The sequence below is a fragment of the Dipodomys merriami genome, unplaced genomic scaffold (assembly GCF_024711535.1).
Source record: "Dipodomys merriami isolate MVZ:Mamm:240054 unplaced genomic scaffold, mDipMer1.0.p SCAF_4, whole genome shotgun sequence".
NCBI classification, from domain to species: Eukaryota; Metazoa; Chordata; class Mammalia; order Rodentia; family Heteromyidae; genus Dipodomys; species Dipodomys merriami.
In genome coordinates this window covers 19,510,083-19,525,594 of record NW_027205603.1, presented here as the reverse complement: position 1 = coordinate 19,525,594, position 15,512 = coordinate 19,510,083, and the positions used below count along the sequence as shown (strand labels likewise).

General features: G+C 44.1%; 1 protein-coding gene across 5 annotated transcripts in view; it reads left to right on the top strand.

Annotated features, from left to right (window-relative positions):
- Positions 1–15,512, top strand: part of Ccny (cyclin Y) — a 217,735-nt gene that overhangs the window by 46,891 nt on the left and 155,332 nt on the right. Inside the window, exon 1 of one of the 5 annotated variants that reach the window (XM_069990623.1) lies at positions 8,636–9,258. The exons of 3 other annotated variants lie outside the window; for them this stretch is intronic. In XM_069990623.1, coding sequence (XP_069846724.1) covers positions 9,105–9,258 — 154 coding nt within the window. In that variant the 5' untranslated portion in view covers positions 8,636–9,104. Of the gene's footprint in view, positions 1–8,635; positions 9,259–15,512 lie in introns of those variants that run through there. One more of the 5 variants, XM_069990624.1, reaches the window with a different exon arrangement.

Here is a 15,512-nt window from a genome sequence, read left to right as displayed (position 1 = left end):
TGCTTAGCATTCTACACAGAAGCTTCCCAAGGCATAGTCATCAAGTGTATGCTTTGGGAAGCAAAGGAAATGAATGGTGAGGACTTTTTTTTTTATGTCAGTTGTGGGGTTTGAACTTTGGGCCTGGATGCTGTCCCTCAGCTCTTCAGCTCAAGGCAAATGCTCTACTACTTGAGCCACAGCACTACTTCCAGTTTTCTGGGGGTTTATTGGAAATGAGTCTCAAAGGAGACTTTCCTTCTCCAGGCTGGCTTTGAACCACAATCCTCAGATCTCAGCCTCTTGAGTAGCTAGGATTGCAGGCGTGAGCCACCAGCGCCCAGCAGCAATGAGGACTTTCCTATGAGGAATTTACTGTTTTCATCTCTTCCCTAGTATTCAATTCCCATATGTCCATAGTAGCTCCTGCTCTGCCCTCCTCACTCCCAGAACAGTTCTGTGCTCTTGTTGCTTCTTCTTTCTCTAGCTCTTCTGAGCCTCCTGAGTGATTTAGGCTTATAAATGCTGCCATGGTCTTGAAGACACCAATCAACTATCCAGATACATGAGGTACTTACCATGTTATTACAGAAGAGTGCCAGGTTGATGCAAGGATATTCCCAATATCACTTATTAAAGACAGCATGGGATTCTGGAACAAAGCAAAGGGGCCAATCTGATTAAAATACATTTGCATATATGAAATGCTAAGGTAAAAATAAAACAGATTGGGCTGGGAATGTGCCTTATGGTAGAGTGCTTGCCTAGCATGCAGGAAGCCCTAGGTTTGATTCCTCAGTACCACGCAAACAGAAAAAGCTGGAAGTGGCACTATGTCTTACATGGTAGAGTTTTAGCCTTGAGTAAAAGAAGCTCAGAGACAGTGCTCAGGCCCTGAGTGCAAGCCCCAAGACTGGCAATAAATATATAAATAATAAAAATTTAAAAACCCCAACAAATTGACAAGACAGAACTTTAAAGCCTAAGTCCCCCCAAAATGGCCAGCTGGAAATTCTGGTACACTGTTAGGCAGGAAGGGTTTACTCACTAGGAAAGAAGGGCTTGCATGCTTGCATGCTTTGATAGGCTTCTTTCTAACCCAGTAGTGCAGCATAAAGAGCTTTTCAGATGTTATGGGTGTTATTTTCAAATGGAAGGCATCAACTCCTTGGATAGTAAAATGTGTGAAAGTGGAGGTGAGATGAACATGGAAGACAAGGGTCCCCACTTCTTTCTTTTTATCATTCAAGTGTATTTCTTGGCATTTATCATACAATTGAATCCATTAAGACTTAACTTCTTATACTTTGCCATGATCAAATCCCAAAGAAATGAAGACTAAGAACTAAGTAACAGAAAGAAGTCTGTATGAGATCTGTAATAGTCACATCAGTTCATGTAGATATTATCATCTATAAGTTCACCTGCTTGACTAAACAAAAAAAGAAACAAAACAACAATAAAAGAAATGTTGGGCTGGGAATGTGGCTAAGTGGTATAGAGTGCTTGCCTAGCATGCATGAAGCCCTGGGTTCAATTCCTCAGTACCACATATACAGAAAAAGCCAGAAGTGGCACTGTGGCTCAAATGGTAGAGTGCTAGCCTTGAGCAAAAGAAGCTCAAGCCCTGAGTTTAAGCTCCAAGATGGGAGCTTAAAAAAAATGTTGCTGGAAGCCTGGTGTTGGTGGCTGATGCCTGTAATCCTAGCTACTCAGGAGGATGATTGCAGTTCAAAGCCAGCCTGGGCAGAAAAGTCCATGAGACTCTTATCTCCAATTAACCACCAGAAAACCAGAAGTAGAGCTGTGGCTCAAGTGGTAGAGAGCTTGTCTTGAGCTGAAGAGCTCAGGGACAGCACCTAGGCCCAAAGTTCAAGCCCCATGACTGACAAGAAAGAAAGAAAGAAAGAAAGAAAGAAAGAAAGAAAGAAAGGAAAGAAAGAAAGAAGAGAGAGAAAGAAAGAAAAGAAAGAAAGAGGGAAAAAGAGAGAAAGAAAGAAATGTTGCTGGACATAGGTAGCTCATGCCTGTAATTCTAGCTACTTGGGATGCTGAGATATGAGGATCATGGTTGCAAAGCCAGACTAGACAGGAAAGTCCATGAGACTCTCATCTCCAATTACAGAGATGTGGCTAAGGGACAGCATTTAGGTCCTGAGTTCAAGCCCCAATTCTGATGTGCATACATATATATATATACCTACACACATACATATACATATATATATATATGTATGTAAACATACAAATAGAAATGTTAATTTGAGAAAATAACATGCTGAAGTGTTATCAGGGCTAGATCTAGTTTAATATCGATTGTCAATGGTATGCAATTTTCCCATGTTGTGCAAAATTTATTCTGATCTGCTATAGGGGAAAAAAGATTGAGACAATTATTGCTCTGAATAAGTACTGGGAATTTGTCTAGAAAGTGTCTTGGCTTTGTTAGGTGTTACCAATCTTAGTATTAAGACAAGTTCTGCTTCCTACTTCAGAATCTGCATAGAGAAATACAGATTAATAATATACTATATATTAAGCCAGGCATGGTAGCTCATGAGATTTAAAAATGTTCCTTTCTGGTTAACATGACCTGAAGATTCTAATCAATTCTGTTATGAAAATAGGAAAATACCAGATCAGCACCCAAAAGAGCTCATTTGAGAACTGCTTCTTAGAATGAAAAAGAAATGAAAATCTACTAAGTGGGAATAGCTCCTTAAATTGATTCATATAGATGGTATAATGTATAGTCATTGTAAATAATTTCAGGTACAGGAAAATGTTTATAATGTTATAAAACAAAACAGAGGCTACCTTTCTTTTTAATCGTTATGCTGTTTTCCAGTACTGGGGATTGAACTCAGAGCTTTGAGCATGGTACACAAGCACTTGAGCAAGCACACTCCTGTCCTGCTGGTTGTATCTTGATTTGGAGCTAAGGTCTCTTTTCTTCTCCATCTCCAGTGGGGTAGGGCTGGCCTAAAACTTGTAATCTTCTGAGTAGCTAGGATTGTAGATGTGTTCCATTATTTTATTTATTTATTTTTGCCAGTCCTGAGGCTTGAACTCAGGGCCCGGGCACTGTCCCTGAGCTTCTTTTGCTCAAGGCTAGTACGCTACCACTTGAGCCACAGCACCACTTCTGGCTTTTTCTGTTTATATGGTCTGAGGAACTGAACCCAGGGCTTCATGCATGCTAGGTAAGCACTCTACCACTAAGCCACATTCCTAGCCCTATGGTCAGTTTTGTATTAGATGACTTCTTTCTGTCTTCAAAGGTCACATAGTATTTCAGAATCAATGCCTAGCATTCTTTTTCTCTTTCTTTCTTTTTTTTTTTTTTTGTCAGTTGTGGGCCTTGAACTCTGGGCCTGGGCGCTGTCCCTCGGCTTTTCAGCCTGAGATGTGTGGTCTATCACTTGAGCCACAGAGCCACTTCCGATTTTCTGGCGGTTAACTGGAGATAATGGTCTCACAGACTTTTCTTCCCAGGCTGACTTTGAACTGCAATCCTCAGATCTCAGCCTCCTGAGTAGCAAGGATCACAGGCATGAAACACCAGTGCTGGCACAGCCTAGCAATCTAAGCCATCATGTCCACATTTCAAGAAGCAAAAAAGAGGAAGCTTCTACTCACATTTCATTGGGTAGACTTAGATCTTTAGTTGTCTTCTTTGGGCTAATAAACTGATGTTTCTCAGAAAATGGAAGGTCTTGTAAGGAAGATGGGAAAAATGGACATTGGACAGGCATGTGGAAGCCTCTTCAGACTGACCTATGAATGGCCCTCCTTGCTAGATACTAGTCTTGCCTTATTAAAAGTATATCCTGGATCTCAGACACATATCCTTTCCATTTGCCTTGACATAAAAACATGGTGGATTCTCAATACTGAAGTACATTTGATATGGAACCATTCTCCAAGGTCTTTCTCCTAAATATCTAGCAATAGTGTCGGTTTCCTTCCTCATTACATATCCTATAAAGGAAGACTTTGCATAAGTAGTGTCTTCCCTACCTCCTTCATTTATGGCAACCCTCTTCCTTGCTAAATGGAACAAAACATCTGACCGCTATTCACAATATTCCTGGCAGTTACCCTGATCCAGAGGATTTGGCACTAATATTTAAATCTAGCTATCTTTATTTTCTTGCGCAAATTTTCATTGACAGAGAATCTGTAGGCATTTTGTTACTTCATGGGACTAAATCATTCAGTAGGGAATAGATATGCCTGTTAGAGATAAATCTAGATATTTATAGGTAGCAGGAAACCATTTGTCAAACTTAACACTAACTTGACATAATTACTCTCACTATGGGAACTATTCTAAACTTGTTCTTGTGACTGTTTATAGGACTCTCTGTGAGCTTTTCAAGTACAGAAATTTTTATCTTATATCTACTTTGTATCTCCAAGGTGCTTGGCTCATATGATCTTAAACATTTTCTCAACAAATGAATTACTAGCACTGCTCAAGGTCAAGTGGCAGTCAAAATAAACACTTGCGTTATTGCTGGCTTATTATGGATAGCTTTCATCAAGTACTAATGAAAGATACTTGGAGAGGAGGCCACTGGAACGTAAAAGGTAGCAGGTGGCAGCTGTTCCAATGACAAAGGGTCTTGGATTTTCCATAATTGTCTTAAAAATGTTTGAGTAACTGATGAGGGAAACTAGTGACCAGATGATAAGGGTATGTAAACCCTGAGCAGGATTCTTTGCTTCCTTGACCATGCATTTCCTCTTTTTAATCTAGGCACAATGTTTTTCTGTGTTATGTGAGGTCATTTAAGAGTTCTGGGGTTGAGTTGTATTTTATGGATTTGAGTACAAAATACAAGGCTGCTAATATGCTCCAACAGATTCAACTATGGTGACAGTTGCTGATTTCTTTCTTTCTTGTTCCTTTATTTCGAGTGCCGGGTTAGAACCCAGGGCTTCCTGTGTGTTAGGCAATGACTGTACCAATGAGCTATATCCCTAGTCCTAGATTTGTGTTTTTAAGTCGATCTTACAAATCATGGGAGTTAATTATTTCTTTTTCTTTTTTTTGTTAGTGGTGGGGCTTGAACTCTGGGCTTGGGTGCTGTCCCTCAGCTCTTCAGCTCAAGGCAAGCGCTCTACCACTTGAGCCACAGCACCATCTCTGGTTTTCTGGTGGTTTACTGGAGATTCATAGACTTTCCTGCCCGGGCTGGCTTTGAACCACAATCCTTGGATCTCAGCCTCCTGAGTAGCTAGGATTACAGGCGTGAGCCACCAGCAGCCAGCCATATGATTTGATTCTAACAAATTATGGATTAGAGATGGCTCCACAGAAAATGTTGTTGAGAATGAATCCTACTACTGCAAAACAAAACAAAACAAAACAAAACAAAACCCAACCTCTATCTCTAAAAGAGCACTGGCTTTGCTAGTTTACAAAGTCCCCTATTTGTGTATGATGAATTCTTGAATAATGATTATGGAGAAAGAAGGGAAATATATCACAAATAATTCTTTCATCAGGGGTGGTAGTGAGTTCTGTAAGAAGGCTGACCATTTAGAGGCTTTGGCATTATTTGTAGTTATCACGCTGCCAGAACCCCTTCCCTCATGCTGGTTATGTTCATACCTCAGAGAAACTGTCCTTGCAGTTAGATTTCCAAGTGATAAGTGGAGGCTAAATGTGTGTGCATTTCTGCATGATGCTTTTCCTTAACCCTGCTGTTTTTTTCGTTGAGTCAGGAGGGCCCAGTCTCCTAGAAGTAACAAGACTCCTCTTACCCCTTTATCTTTCTTTTCACTTACTCAAAGTCCTAAGTAGGAGGGAAGCAACACCAGTTTTTTTCCAATCACAAATGTAGCTTTTCCCAATCTGCTTTTCTCCTTTCAGTGTAAGAGGTGTATGTATAGGGGTTAGGGTAGGGAAATGGGTAAGAAGCTTGAGTTTCTGACACTGAGCAGACTTCTTTGTAATCAGAACCAGGTTCAAATTTGTAGTTCATCCATTTCTCAGGATTTTGATCATAGACAGGTTTACTTATAAAAGTGTCTTTATTTCTGGGCCCATGGCTCAAACTTATAATTTTAGCTTCTAAGGAGGCTGAGATCTGAGAATTCCAGTTCTAAGCCTGCTGGGCAGGAAAGTCTGTGAGACTTGTATCTCCAAATAACCACCAAAAAGCTGGAAGAGAAGCTGTGGTGTAAAGTGATAGAGTGCTAGCCTTGAGCAAAAAAGCTCAGGGAGAGTGCCCAGGCTCTGAGTTCAAGCCTAAGACAAGCACAAAATGAATAACCACCACCACTACCACCACCACCATCAAGTATCTTTATTTATAGAATGGGAGTAACAGCATAGGCTTGGATGTGAAAAATATCCAGTACAGTCCCTAGCATCTAGCAAGGGCTCTTTCACTATTATTTTGGGATTACATTGCCTCTGCTAGGCATTGGTTAGTGTTCTGCGATTTTTTTTTCCTAAAGTGTCAGTATGTGCGGGGCAGGAGCAACTCTGCTTGCCAGTCCTGGGGCTTGAACTCAGGGCCTGAGAACTGTCCTTGAGCTTCTTTTTTTTGCTCAAGGTTAGAACTCTACCACATAAACCATAAAGCCACTTCAGGCTTTTTCTGTTTATGTGGTACTGAGGAATGGAATGCATGCTAAGCAAGCTCTCTATCACTAAGCCACATTCCAAGCCTTCTGCTTGGAGTTTGAAGGTGTGGATGCATAGGGGCAGTTGGTATCTGTAGTTCACTACTGGGACCTTAACACCCATATTTGCTCTTCAAGCCTGTTCACCAGGAGTAACACTCCATACTAAGTTTAAGCAACTGTATTCCTAAGGAGAATGCAACTAGAGGAGTAGGGAATAACAAAGGGACAAAAGAATCCCTGCATCCGGTACCTCACTGTAGCAAGTGTATGTGGCTGCCTCCACACCCTATCTCTTCCTATACCTCCAGATATTCTTCCTTGTTAACAATGCCCAAGGACCTGCCTAAATGCTCTCTCTGAATCATGTATCTCCTCTTAAGACCTACAAACACAACATAAACCTAAATCTTATGAATAAAAATACACCTTAATATGCCTGAGTAAATGCCAATCCATGTACATGACCAAATCATAAAGCAGCCCTCAGAACAGACAATATGGGAACCTGTCTCTCCACTTTTAGCCACCTTTATCCATATTGTAAATGTGTAGATCCCTGACTTATTGGCATGCCTCATTAATTCCTGGGAAGCAAGGTGAGCAGAGTTCATGAAGGACATTGTTTCAACTAGCTGTCCTGTACTCACACCCTCCCCCGTTGCTGTTCTTTAGAACTTCCCTCTTACATTTCCTCTCAGCAAGCCGCTTATTTCCTAAGGTCATGGACACCTCAACAAATGGCATCACTACAATTCAGAGCTCGTTGCTTTCCCCCTATATAGACTAATACACGTGCAAATATTTCTATGCAAAAGAGGGGCAGCACAGGTTGTGGTCTACTCATTGTTGATGCAAGGTAACTATCACTGCCCTTACTGGCATGCTTGTGCTCCGCGCCCTTGCAATGGCTCCTTCAGTGACTGTGTGGAAAAAGGAGGGGGATCTTTTTATTCTCTTCCCCCTCACCCCCCTCACCTCATACTCTTTTCAAGCTCTGACCCGCTCTCAAAGAGGAACCGGGCACATCCACATACTTTTTTTTTTTTTTTTACCTTAGTAAACTGGTACAAACCCTGTTTCCAGCACCACAAAACGCCACGGCCTTAACCAAGTAAAACAAGGATGGTCGATGGAAATCTCCAAGGAAATCAAATCACCGCAGCCACCGTGACATTTGCAACAGTCCAGGGGCCTCCAATAGCTCAAGGCCCAGCAGAGAGTTCTCCAAGATCAATCCTAACTTCCTCTTCTTCCTCCTCCTCCCCCGCCCCTCTTTCTCCTTCTTCTTTTCCAGTCCTGGGTCTTGAACTCAGGGCCTGGGCGCTGTCCTTGAGCGTCTTTTGCTCAAGGCTAGCGCTCTACCACTTGAGCCATAGCACCAATTCGGGCTTTTTCTGTGTATGTGGTGCTGAGGAATCGAACCCGGGGCCTGGTGCTCTGGGCCACACCCCCAGCCCACTAACTCCTCTGAACATACATATATATGCTCAAAAGCATACACCTGTGTATGCATGTGCTTTTTTCCCCCCGTTTCGAAGCTGAGGCCGCCCTCGGGGCCTGTGCCTGCCAGGCAAGCGCTCATTCCGTGCGCGCCGAACCTTCCCAAGCAGCCCCGGCCCGCGGGTCGGCGCCCCAGCCCGGTCGGCTAGGCCTCCGGGAGCGCTCCCTGGAGCGCTGGCGGGAGGCCTCATCTCCAGGAAGCGCAGGGGCAGAGACCCTCAGAGAAGGGCGGCCAGTTCCCAGCGGCTTCCCAGCGAGCGCGAGGAGGGCTCGGAAACCCGAAGCCGCACTTTCCCCTCGGCGGCGGATCCGCTTCCAGGGCAGGGGGAAGAGGCGGGCGGGAGGCGGGGTCAGGGCCGGAGTAGGGCGGCGGGGGGCGGGGCCGGGCGCCGAGGGCGGGGCGCGAGCGGGCGCGAGCGAGCATCTTCCTCCGCACCGCGCCTCGCCCCTCCGCGCCTCGCCTCGCGCGGCCCCGGGCCGCGCCCACGTTCTTCGCCCGCGGGGCACGCACCCGAGTATCTCCGGCGTGAACCGGAACCGCTTGCCGAGGCCACCGCCGCCGCCGCCTTAGAACCGGGCTTCGAACGGGAAGCGGGGGAGGCGGCCTACGCGGCGCCGCCCGCCATGGCCGCGGCGGGGTGAGCTCGGCGTGGCGACTGCAGTCGCGCCGACCGCAGCGCTCCTCGGTCTCGTCCAGGCCCGCCGGGCCCCAGAGGCCCGCTCGGGGGCTGAGGGGAGTCGGCGTCCCCGCTCGCTCGTCGCCGCCGTTTCCAGTTCGCCGCCGCCGCCGCCGCCGCCCATGGCGAGGCCCCGCCGCCGCCGCCGCCACTGACCCGGCGGCCGGCTGAGGCTTCCGCCCTCCCGCGGCGGCGGCGGGCAGGCCTCTCCTCACGCCCCTGCCGCTAGTGCCCGGCGCCGGCCGGCGCCCCGCTCCCCGCGACCGTGAGGAAGACGCGAACAGCAGGCGTCGGGGGTCGCCGACCATGGGGAACACCACCTCGTGCTGCGTGTCGTCCAGCCCCAAGCTCCGGAGGAATGCCCACTCCCGGCTGGAGTCCTACCGGCCCGACACGGACCTGAGCCGCGAAGACACGGGCTGCAACCTGCAGCACATCAGCGACCGGGAGAACATCGACGGTGAGCGCGGGTGGGCTGCGCCCGCCCCGGCCTCGCCCGCCCTCCCCCGCCCGCTCCGGCTCGGCTGCTGGGGCTACGCGCCTGTGGGGCCAGTGCACCTCCCGGTCCCGGCCGGCCGCCGGCCCAGCCTGCCTGCCTGGCGCTCCGGGGGCCTCAGGATCGACCCCTTGCTGGTCCCCCCCCACCCTCCCCAGAGGGGGTGGGGGAATGGCCAGCCGTGGTCCCGGGTGGGAGGTGTGTGTGTGTGTGTGTGTGTGCGTGCGTGCGTGTGTGCGTGTGTGTGCTTGCGCGCGCACCAGCAGATCCCTAGGGAACACGAGTGGCCAAGGCTGAGGTGAGTGTGGGTTTCCCAGCGTTATTCGGATGCAGTCAGATGCCAAGTTCAGTGGGACTAGGCGGGAGCCTGTGTGCTCTTCCAAAAGGGAAGGGGATGAAATGGGGAGTGATCTCCCGTTTTTGACTCCTTTTCTCTATTAAGGCTTATGAGAAGAATTGACTTGCTCTGGCTACTTACAAGTACTTCTGGGCCTCCCCGCCCCATTCTCATTAAAAACGGCACCAACCCTGTATATACACTATACATACCCACATCACACCCAACTCTGTATATACACCCCAACTGTACTATGCATGTGCATACATATGCAGGTCCTTTTGTATGTATGTATATACATATATATATGTATATACATACATACACAGGTATGTAACCTAAGTTTTGAAGGGGAATGGTTCTGGAATTGGAGTAAAAAAGCTTCACTTTGATAAAGATTTTTAAAAAGATCATCAAAAGCTTTGCCTTGCTACCTGGTTTTTACATAGGCTTGAATTACTGTCATTTCTGTGCATCTGGGGAATTTTTGGTTCATCTTAGAATTTGTGTTAAAAAAGGAAAAAAGTATAACTAATCAATATTAGTATTTTTTTTTTTAAATCCGTTTTGGGGTTTGAACTCCGTCTGGACACTGTCCCTGAGCTTTTGTGCTCAAGGCTAAGTCTTACAACAAGCCACAGCTCCACTTCCGGTTTTAGGAGCTAAGTCTCCCAGCCTTTCCTTTCTTGCCCTGACTGCCTTTGAACTGCAATCCTCAGCTCTCAGCCTACTGAGACACTAGGATTATAGGCGTGAGCCACCAATGAACCCAGACTCCTATTAGTATTTTATTTGTCCTGGTGGCTTTGCAGTGTCCAGTACTGTCTTGTCAATAACTTTTGTAGACTAAGAATATTTACAGAGGAATAGTTTACACATCGTGCATAAATTAGTTTACAGTTTTTTTTAACATAAAAATATTTGAAATTGGAAATGCAAGTTTGTGACCACTTACATTTTTCCCCTACAGTCTTTTCACAGTTAATAAATTTCTGAATTTTTCTTTTCTTAAGCTCCCTCCCCCCAGTTAATTTAGAGGAAGTAATCTGAAAATTTTCTTGTATGAATGAGTTGGCATAACTCTATGTCAATTCATTCTTGTTTTTTGGGTGGAGCATTTCCCATGAGGTAGGGAACCAAATTTATATTGCTGAAGCATTTTCTCATTTGGGCTTCCATTAATTTCTTCTACATGATAATACCATCTCTTTAAGACAGCAACTTTATTAAATGACTACTATATATAAAGAAACTAATACAGTTCTGATTTTATAGTAGGTGGATGCCTTTGAAGTACAGCTATTTTGCATTTATCCACTGAGGAGCACCTAGATGGCCAGAACTGTGCTAGCCATAAACACCTGAAAGGAAAGTCTAGCATATAATACAGACAGACCTAGTATGAGATTTTTTTTTTTTTTGCTCAAGGCTAGTGCTCTACCACTTGAGCCACAGCTCTACTTTCAGCTTTTTGGTGGTTAATTGGAGATGTGTCTCATGGACTTTCCTGCCCATTCTAGCTTTGAATTGTGATTCTCAGAACTCAGCCTCCCAAGTAGCTAGAATTATAGGTGTGAGCCACTGGCACCCAGCTCAGTATTACAGTTTAAATGAATGAATGAGTGAGCTTATTATAGAAAGCTGTTACCCAGTCTTACACAGTGCTGACATGCAAAATCATGTTGTGCACTAATAGGTGGTGGATACTTCATGTTTTAAATGGTAGAACAAAAACAAAATGAAGATTCATATTTTATAAGCTACATGTTATTACTATCGACTATAGTATGGAACTGGGGAAAAATGTGTGATTGTAAGCACTTTTTGACATTTGACACTATGGCTTAGAAGGATTTGCCATAAATAATGCAGTGTTACTGTGAGTCCTTTTATTTGGAACAAATCTACATTTTGGTTTTCATGCAGGGTGTGTGTGTGTGTGTGTGTGTGTGTGTGTGTGTGTGTGTGTGTGTGTGTGTGTGTGTGTGTGTGTGTGTGTGTGTGTGTGTGTGTGTGTGTGTGTGTGTGATTGTGAGAGAGAAAGAGAGAGAAGGAGGGAGAGAAGGAGGGAGGGAGAAGAGGGAGAGGGGCCTGGGCACTGTCCCTCAGTTTTTGCTTAAGGCTAATTATCTGCCACTTGAGCCACAATTCTATAATTGCAACTCCTGTATATTGGTTACTTGATGCTAGATGCTGTTTTAATTGCTTGGTTCTTGTTTATTCATGTAGAGCTCACAATCCAACCCCTGGGCAGTGTTCTCTTTACTTTTAAGACAGAAATAAGGCTTAGAGAGAATAAAACTCTCCCTAAAAGTCACATAGCCAGTAACTAGCTATTTCACCCAGAGTAGCCTGGGATTGCCTTCTGGGATAGATAGAGGCTCTTGTAGTTACATCTATCATTTCTGGAAGAAGAAATTTAATCAACCTGCAGTGATTATTCAGTCTAGACTTAGTATCTGGGAGGAAGTAGGCTAAAAGAGTAAGCTAAAGAGAACTTAAAATGTGATGAGACCAATAAACCAGAATTATTGGAACATCTGCACCATAGTGCTATTTTATAGTTTGCCTGTCATTTTTGAAAATTCAATTTCTCCCTCATCCTGTACCCAATCTGCTGGGAAAGCTGAGCTCTTCCACCTTCAAAATATATCCACAGCCTGAGTATTGTACCAGTGTCCTTGGTCTTCCTGATTCCCCATTGCCCCCTTCAGTCTGTTGTTAACACAGCAGCCCTGGAAGTTGAGATCTAATTTAAAACTCACCACTCTTCTGGACAGATAGGGTAGCAACTTCTCATTTCACAAAGCTGCTTCTTTACAAGGCCCTTTGTGATCTGCCTACTTTTCTCCACTCACTCTCTGGTTTGCTGATTTTTCCTGCCACCCTGCCTTTTTCTGTGCTGTTGATAGAACTCAGTAAACACTCTTACATCCCAGGGCCTTTACTCTGTTCTTCTGATTGGAATGCTCTCCTTGTGTACTTTTGATTACCTCCCTAACCAACTTCAGGCTTGGTTTCAGACTTCTCAGTATCCAGTACATAGTCTCTATACCACAATTCCTACATCATATCTTACAGTGTATTATTTAGGTCTGTGCATTTATAGTAATAACTTTGCTTATTAGAATGGAAGTTCTACTAGTATGCCTCTGTTTTGTTCACTGATACAAACCAAGTGACTGAATACTGCCTGATTCTTTAAAGATGCCTTTAGTGTTTGTGAATGAATGAGTAAAGCCATCCATTGAAGACCATTTTTGTCATTGTCATGTGCATTCATTGTGTGATGGGAGAAATGGAAGGAGATTGAACAGGACTTAAAATAATGGAAACAGTGAATGTGAAACTATTCTTTTTGTGTGTGTGTTTTAGCCTCAGAGGTAGCAGATGTGGTCTTGAAAATGAAGAAAGTTTTAAAGTATGACAAAGGAAAAAACCCCATACTGAAAAGAAATCTGTGTAACGATGTGATATGTTAAATCTTTTTTCCTGTCTCTTTCAATGAATGACTTTAGTTGGGGGAGGGGTGTCTTACATCCTTGCAGATCAAAATGAGGCTTAAGTACATTATAAACAAAAACATGAACAGATGCAGTTGTGACATAGTCACTCATGTTGATTTTGTTGTTGTTGTTGGTCGTGGGGCATGAACTCTGGGCCTGGGCACTGTTCCTGAGCTTTTCAGCTCAAGGCAAGCACTCTACCACTTGAGCCACAGCACCACTTCTGGTTTTCAGGGACTTTTCTGCCTGGGCTGGCTTTGAACCGTGATCCTCAGATCTCAGCCTCCTGAGTAGCTAGGATTACAGGCCTGAACCACTAGTGCCAGCTTTATTTATTTTTTTCGGTTGCTTGTGGGGCCTGAACTTTGGGCCTGGGTGCTGTCCCAGAGCTCTTCAGCTCAAGGTTGTCGCTCTACCACTTGAGCCACAGCCCACTTCCGGTTTTCTGGTGGTTTATTGGAGATGAGTCTCACACTTTCCTGCCTGGGCTGACTTTAAAACTTGATCTTCAGATCTCAACCTCCTGAGTAGCTAGGATTACAGATGTGAGTCACTGGTGCTCAGCTGATTTTTTTTTTTTTAAGGGAGAGAAAATAGAGAAAACCGCCCAGCATTTATGACCAAGATTATGCATAAACAGACATTTTTGTCAAGAGTTTGGGTAATTATTGGAGTCATTGTATAAAGATGAGGAAGCTGCAAGGATTTGAAACTCGTTCCTGGATTAGAAATTGAAAGGAATTTGTGTTGTATCATGAAATAGAAACACTAAGTTTAGCTGAGGGATTTAATAATGAGTTATTATTTTTTATATTTTATTATAAAGGTACTGTACAGAGGAGTTACAGTTACATGAGTAATGAGTATATTTCTTTTTTCTTTTTTTGTCGGTTGTGGGGCTTGAACTCTAGGCCTGTGTGCTGTCCCTCAGTGCCACTTCCAGTTTCTAGTGGTTTATTGGAGATAAGAGTTTCATGGACTTTCCTGTCTGGGCTGGCTTTGAACTACGATCTTCAGATCTTAGCCTCCTGAGTAGTTAGGATTATAGGCATGAGCCACCGGTGCACGGCATGAGTATATTTATTGTTGATTATTACCTACTCCTTTGTTTTTCTTCCACTATCCCTCCGGGGGTGGGGGAGGCAGTTGTAAAGTTCATTTCTAACATAGTGTCTTGTGAGTATAGCTGCAATGGGTCATCCTTTGTCTTTGTTTCAGCATTTTGTTATTCCCTTTCTCTCCCCCACATTAGATAAATGTATATACAAGATGCAGATTACCAGAATCAAAGACAGTGATTGCCAGGGGTAAAACAATGAAAAAAGAAAAATGAAAAAGAAATGACTAGATACAGTACATTGGTGACAACAAGGTCAACAACCAAAAAAAGACCTGTTGTTTCTATGTCTTGGAGTTAATTTCATTTTGCATCATTTTGTATGGTCATATTGTACATAGCTATTGAACTATTATGATTCTCTGCTAGGACTATCCTAGACATATACTAATTATTACAAATGAGGGAAACCATGGAGCCTATGTTTCTTTGTGTCTGTCTTCTCTTAATATGATTTTTTCCAAGTCTTTCCATTTCCTTTGAAAAGGGGTGATGTCATTCTTTCTGATACAAGCATAAAATTCCATTGTGTATATATATCACATTTTCTTGATCCATTCATCTATTGAGGGGCATCTGTGTTGGTTCCATATCTTAGCTATGGTAAATAATGCTGCAGTGAACATAGTTTTGCTGGTAGCTTTAGTGTGGCCTTGTTGGTGATCGTTTGGGTAAATGCCCAGAAGTGGGATTGCTTTATCATAGTGGAGTTCTATGTGTAGTCTTTTGAGGAACCTTCATACTGCTTTCCAGAGTGGTCTTGCAGCATCTCTTATTATTTATTGTCTTGATAATGGCCATTTTAACTGGGGTGAGGTGGAATCTCAGTGTGGTTTTGATTTTCATGTTGATTTTCTTGTGCTCATTATGAAGTGTGGTATCGGCCATAAAGCAAATGGTACTTGATTTTTCTATAGTTAGAGCTAGAAGCCTGAGAGCCTCATCTTAATATCAGAAGAGAGCTGGAAACACTACACTTGCTGATATCAGGATGGGAGATAGGAGCACTTTTTAAGTCTTTAATATACCTTGGTCATTCTCTCTCTCTTATCTGTGTCATATGTTTCTCACTGTCCAGGAGGATACAGGGGTTTGCACTCAGGGCCTCATACTTGCTAGGCAGATACTCTGTCTAGCATATGTGACATGTATCATGTGACTTACTTGTTGAGATGGTGGGAGGTCTAGCTAACTTTTTTCCCAGGACTGGTCTTGAAGTTCTATCCTGTTGATCTCTGACTCCCAAGTAGCTGGGATT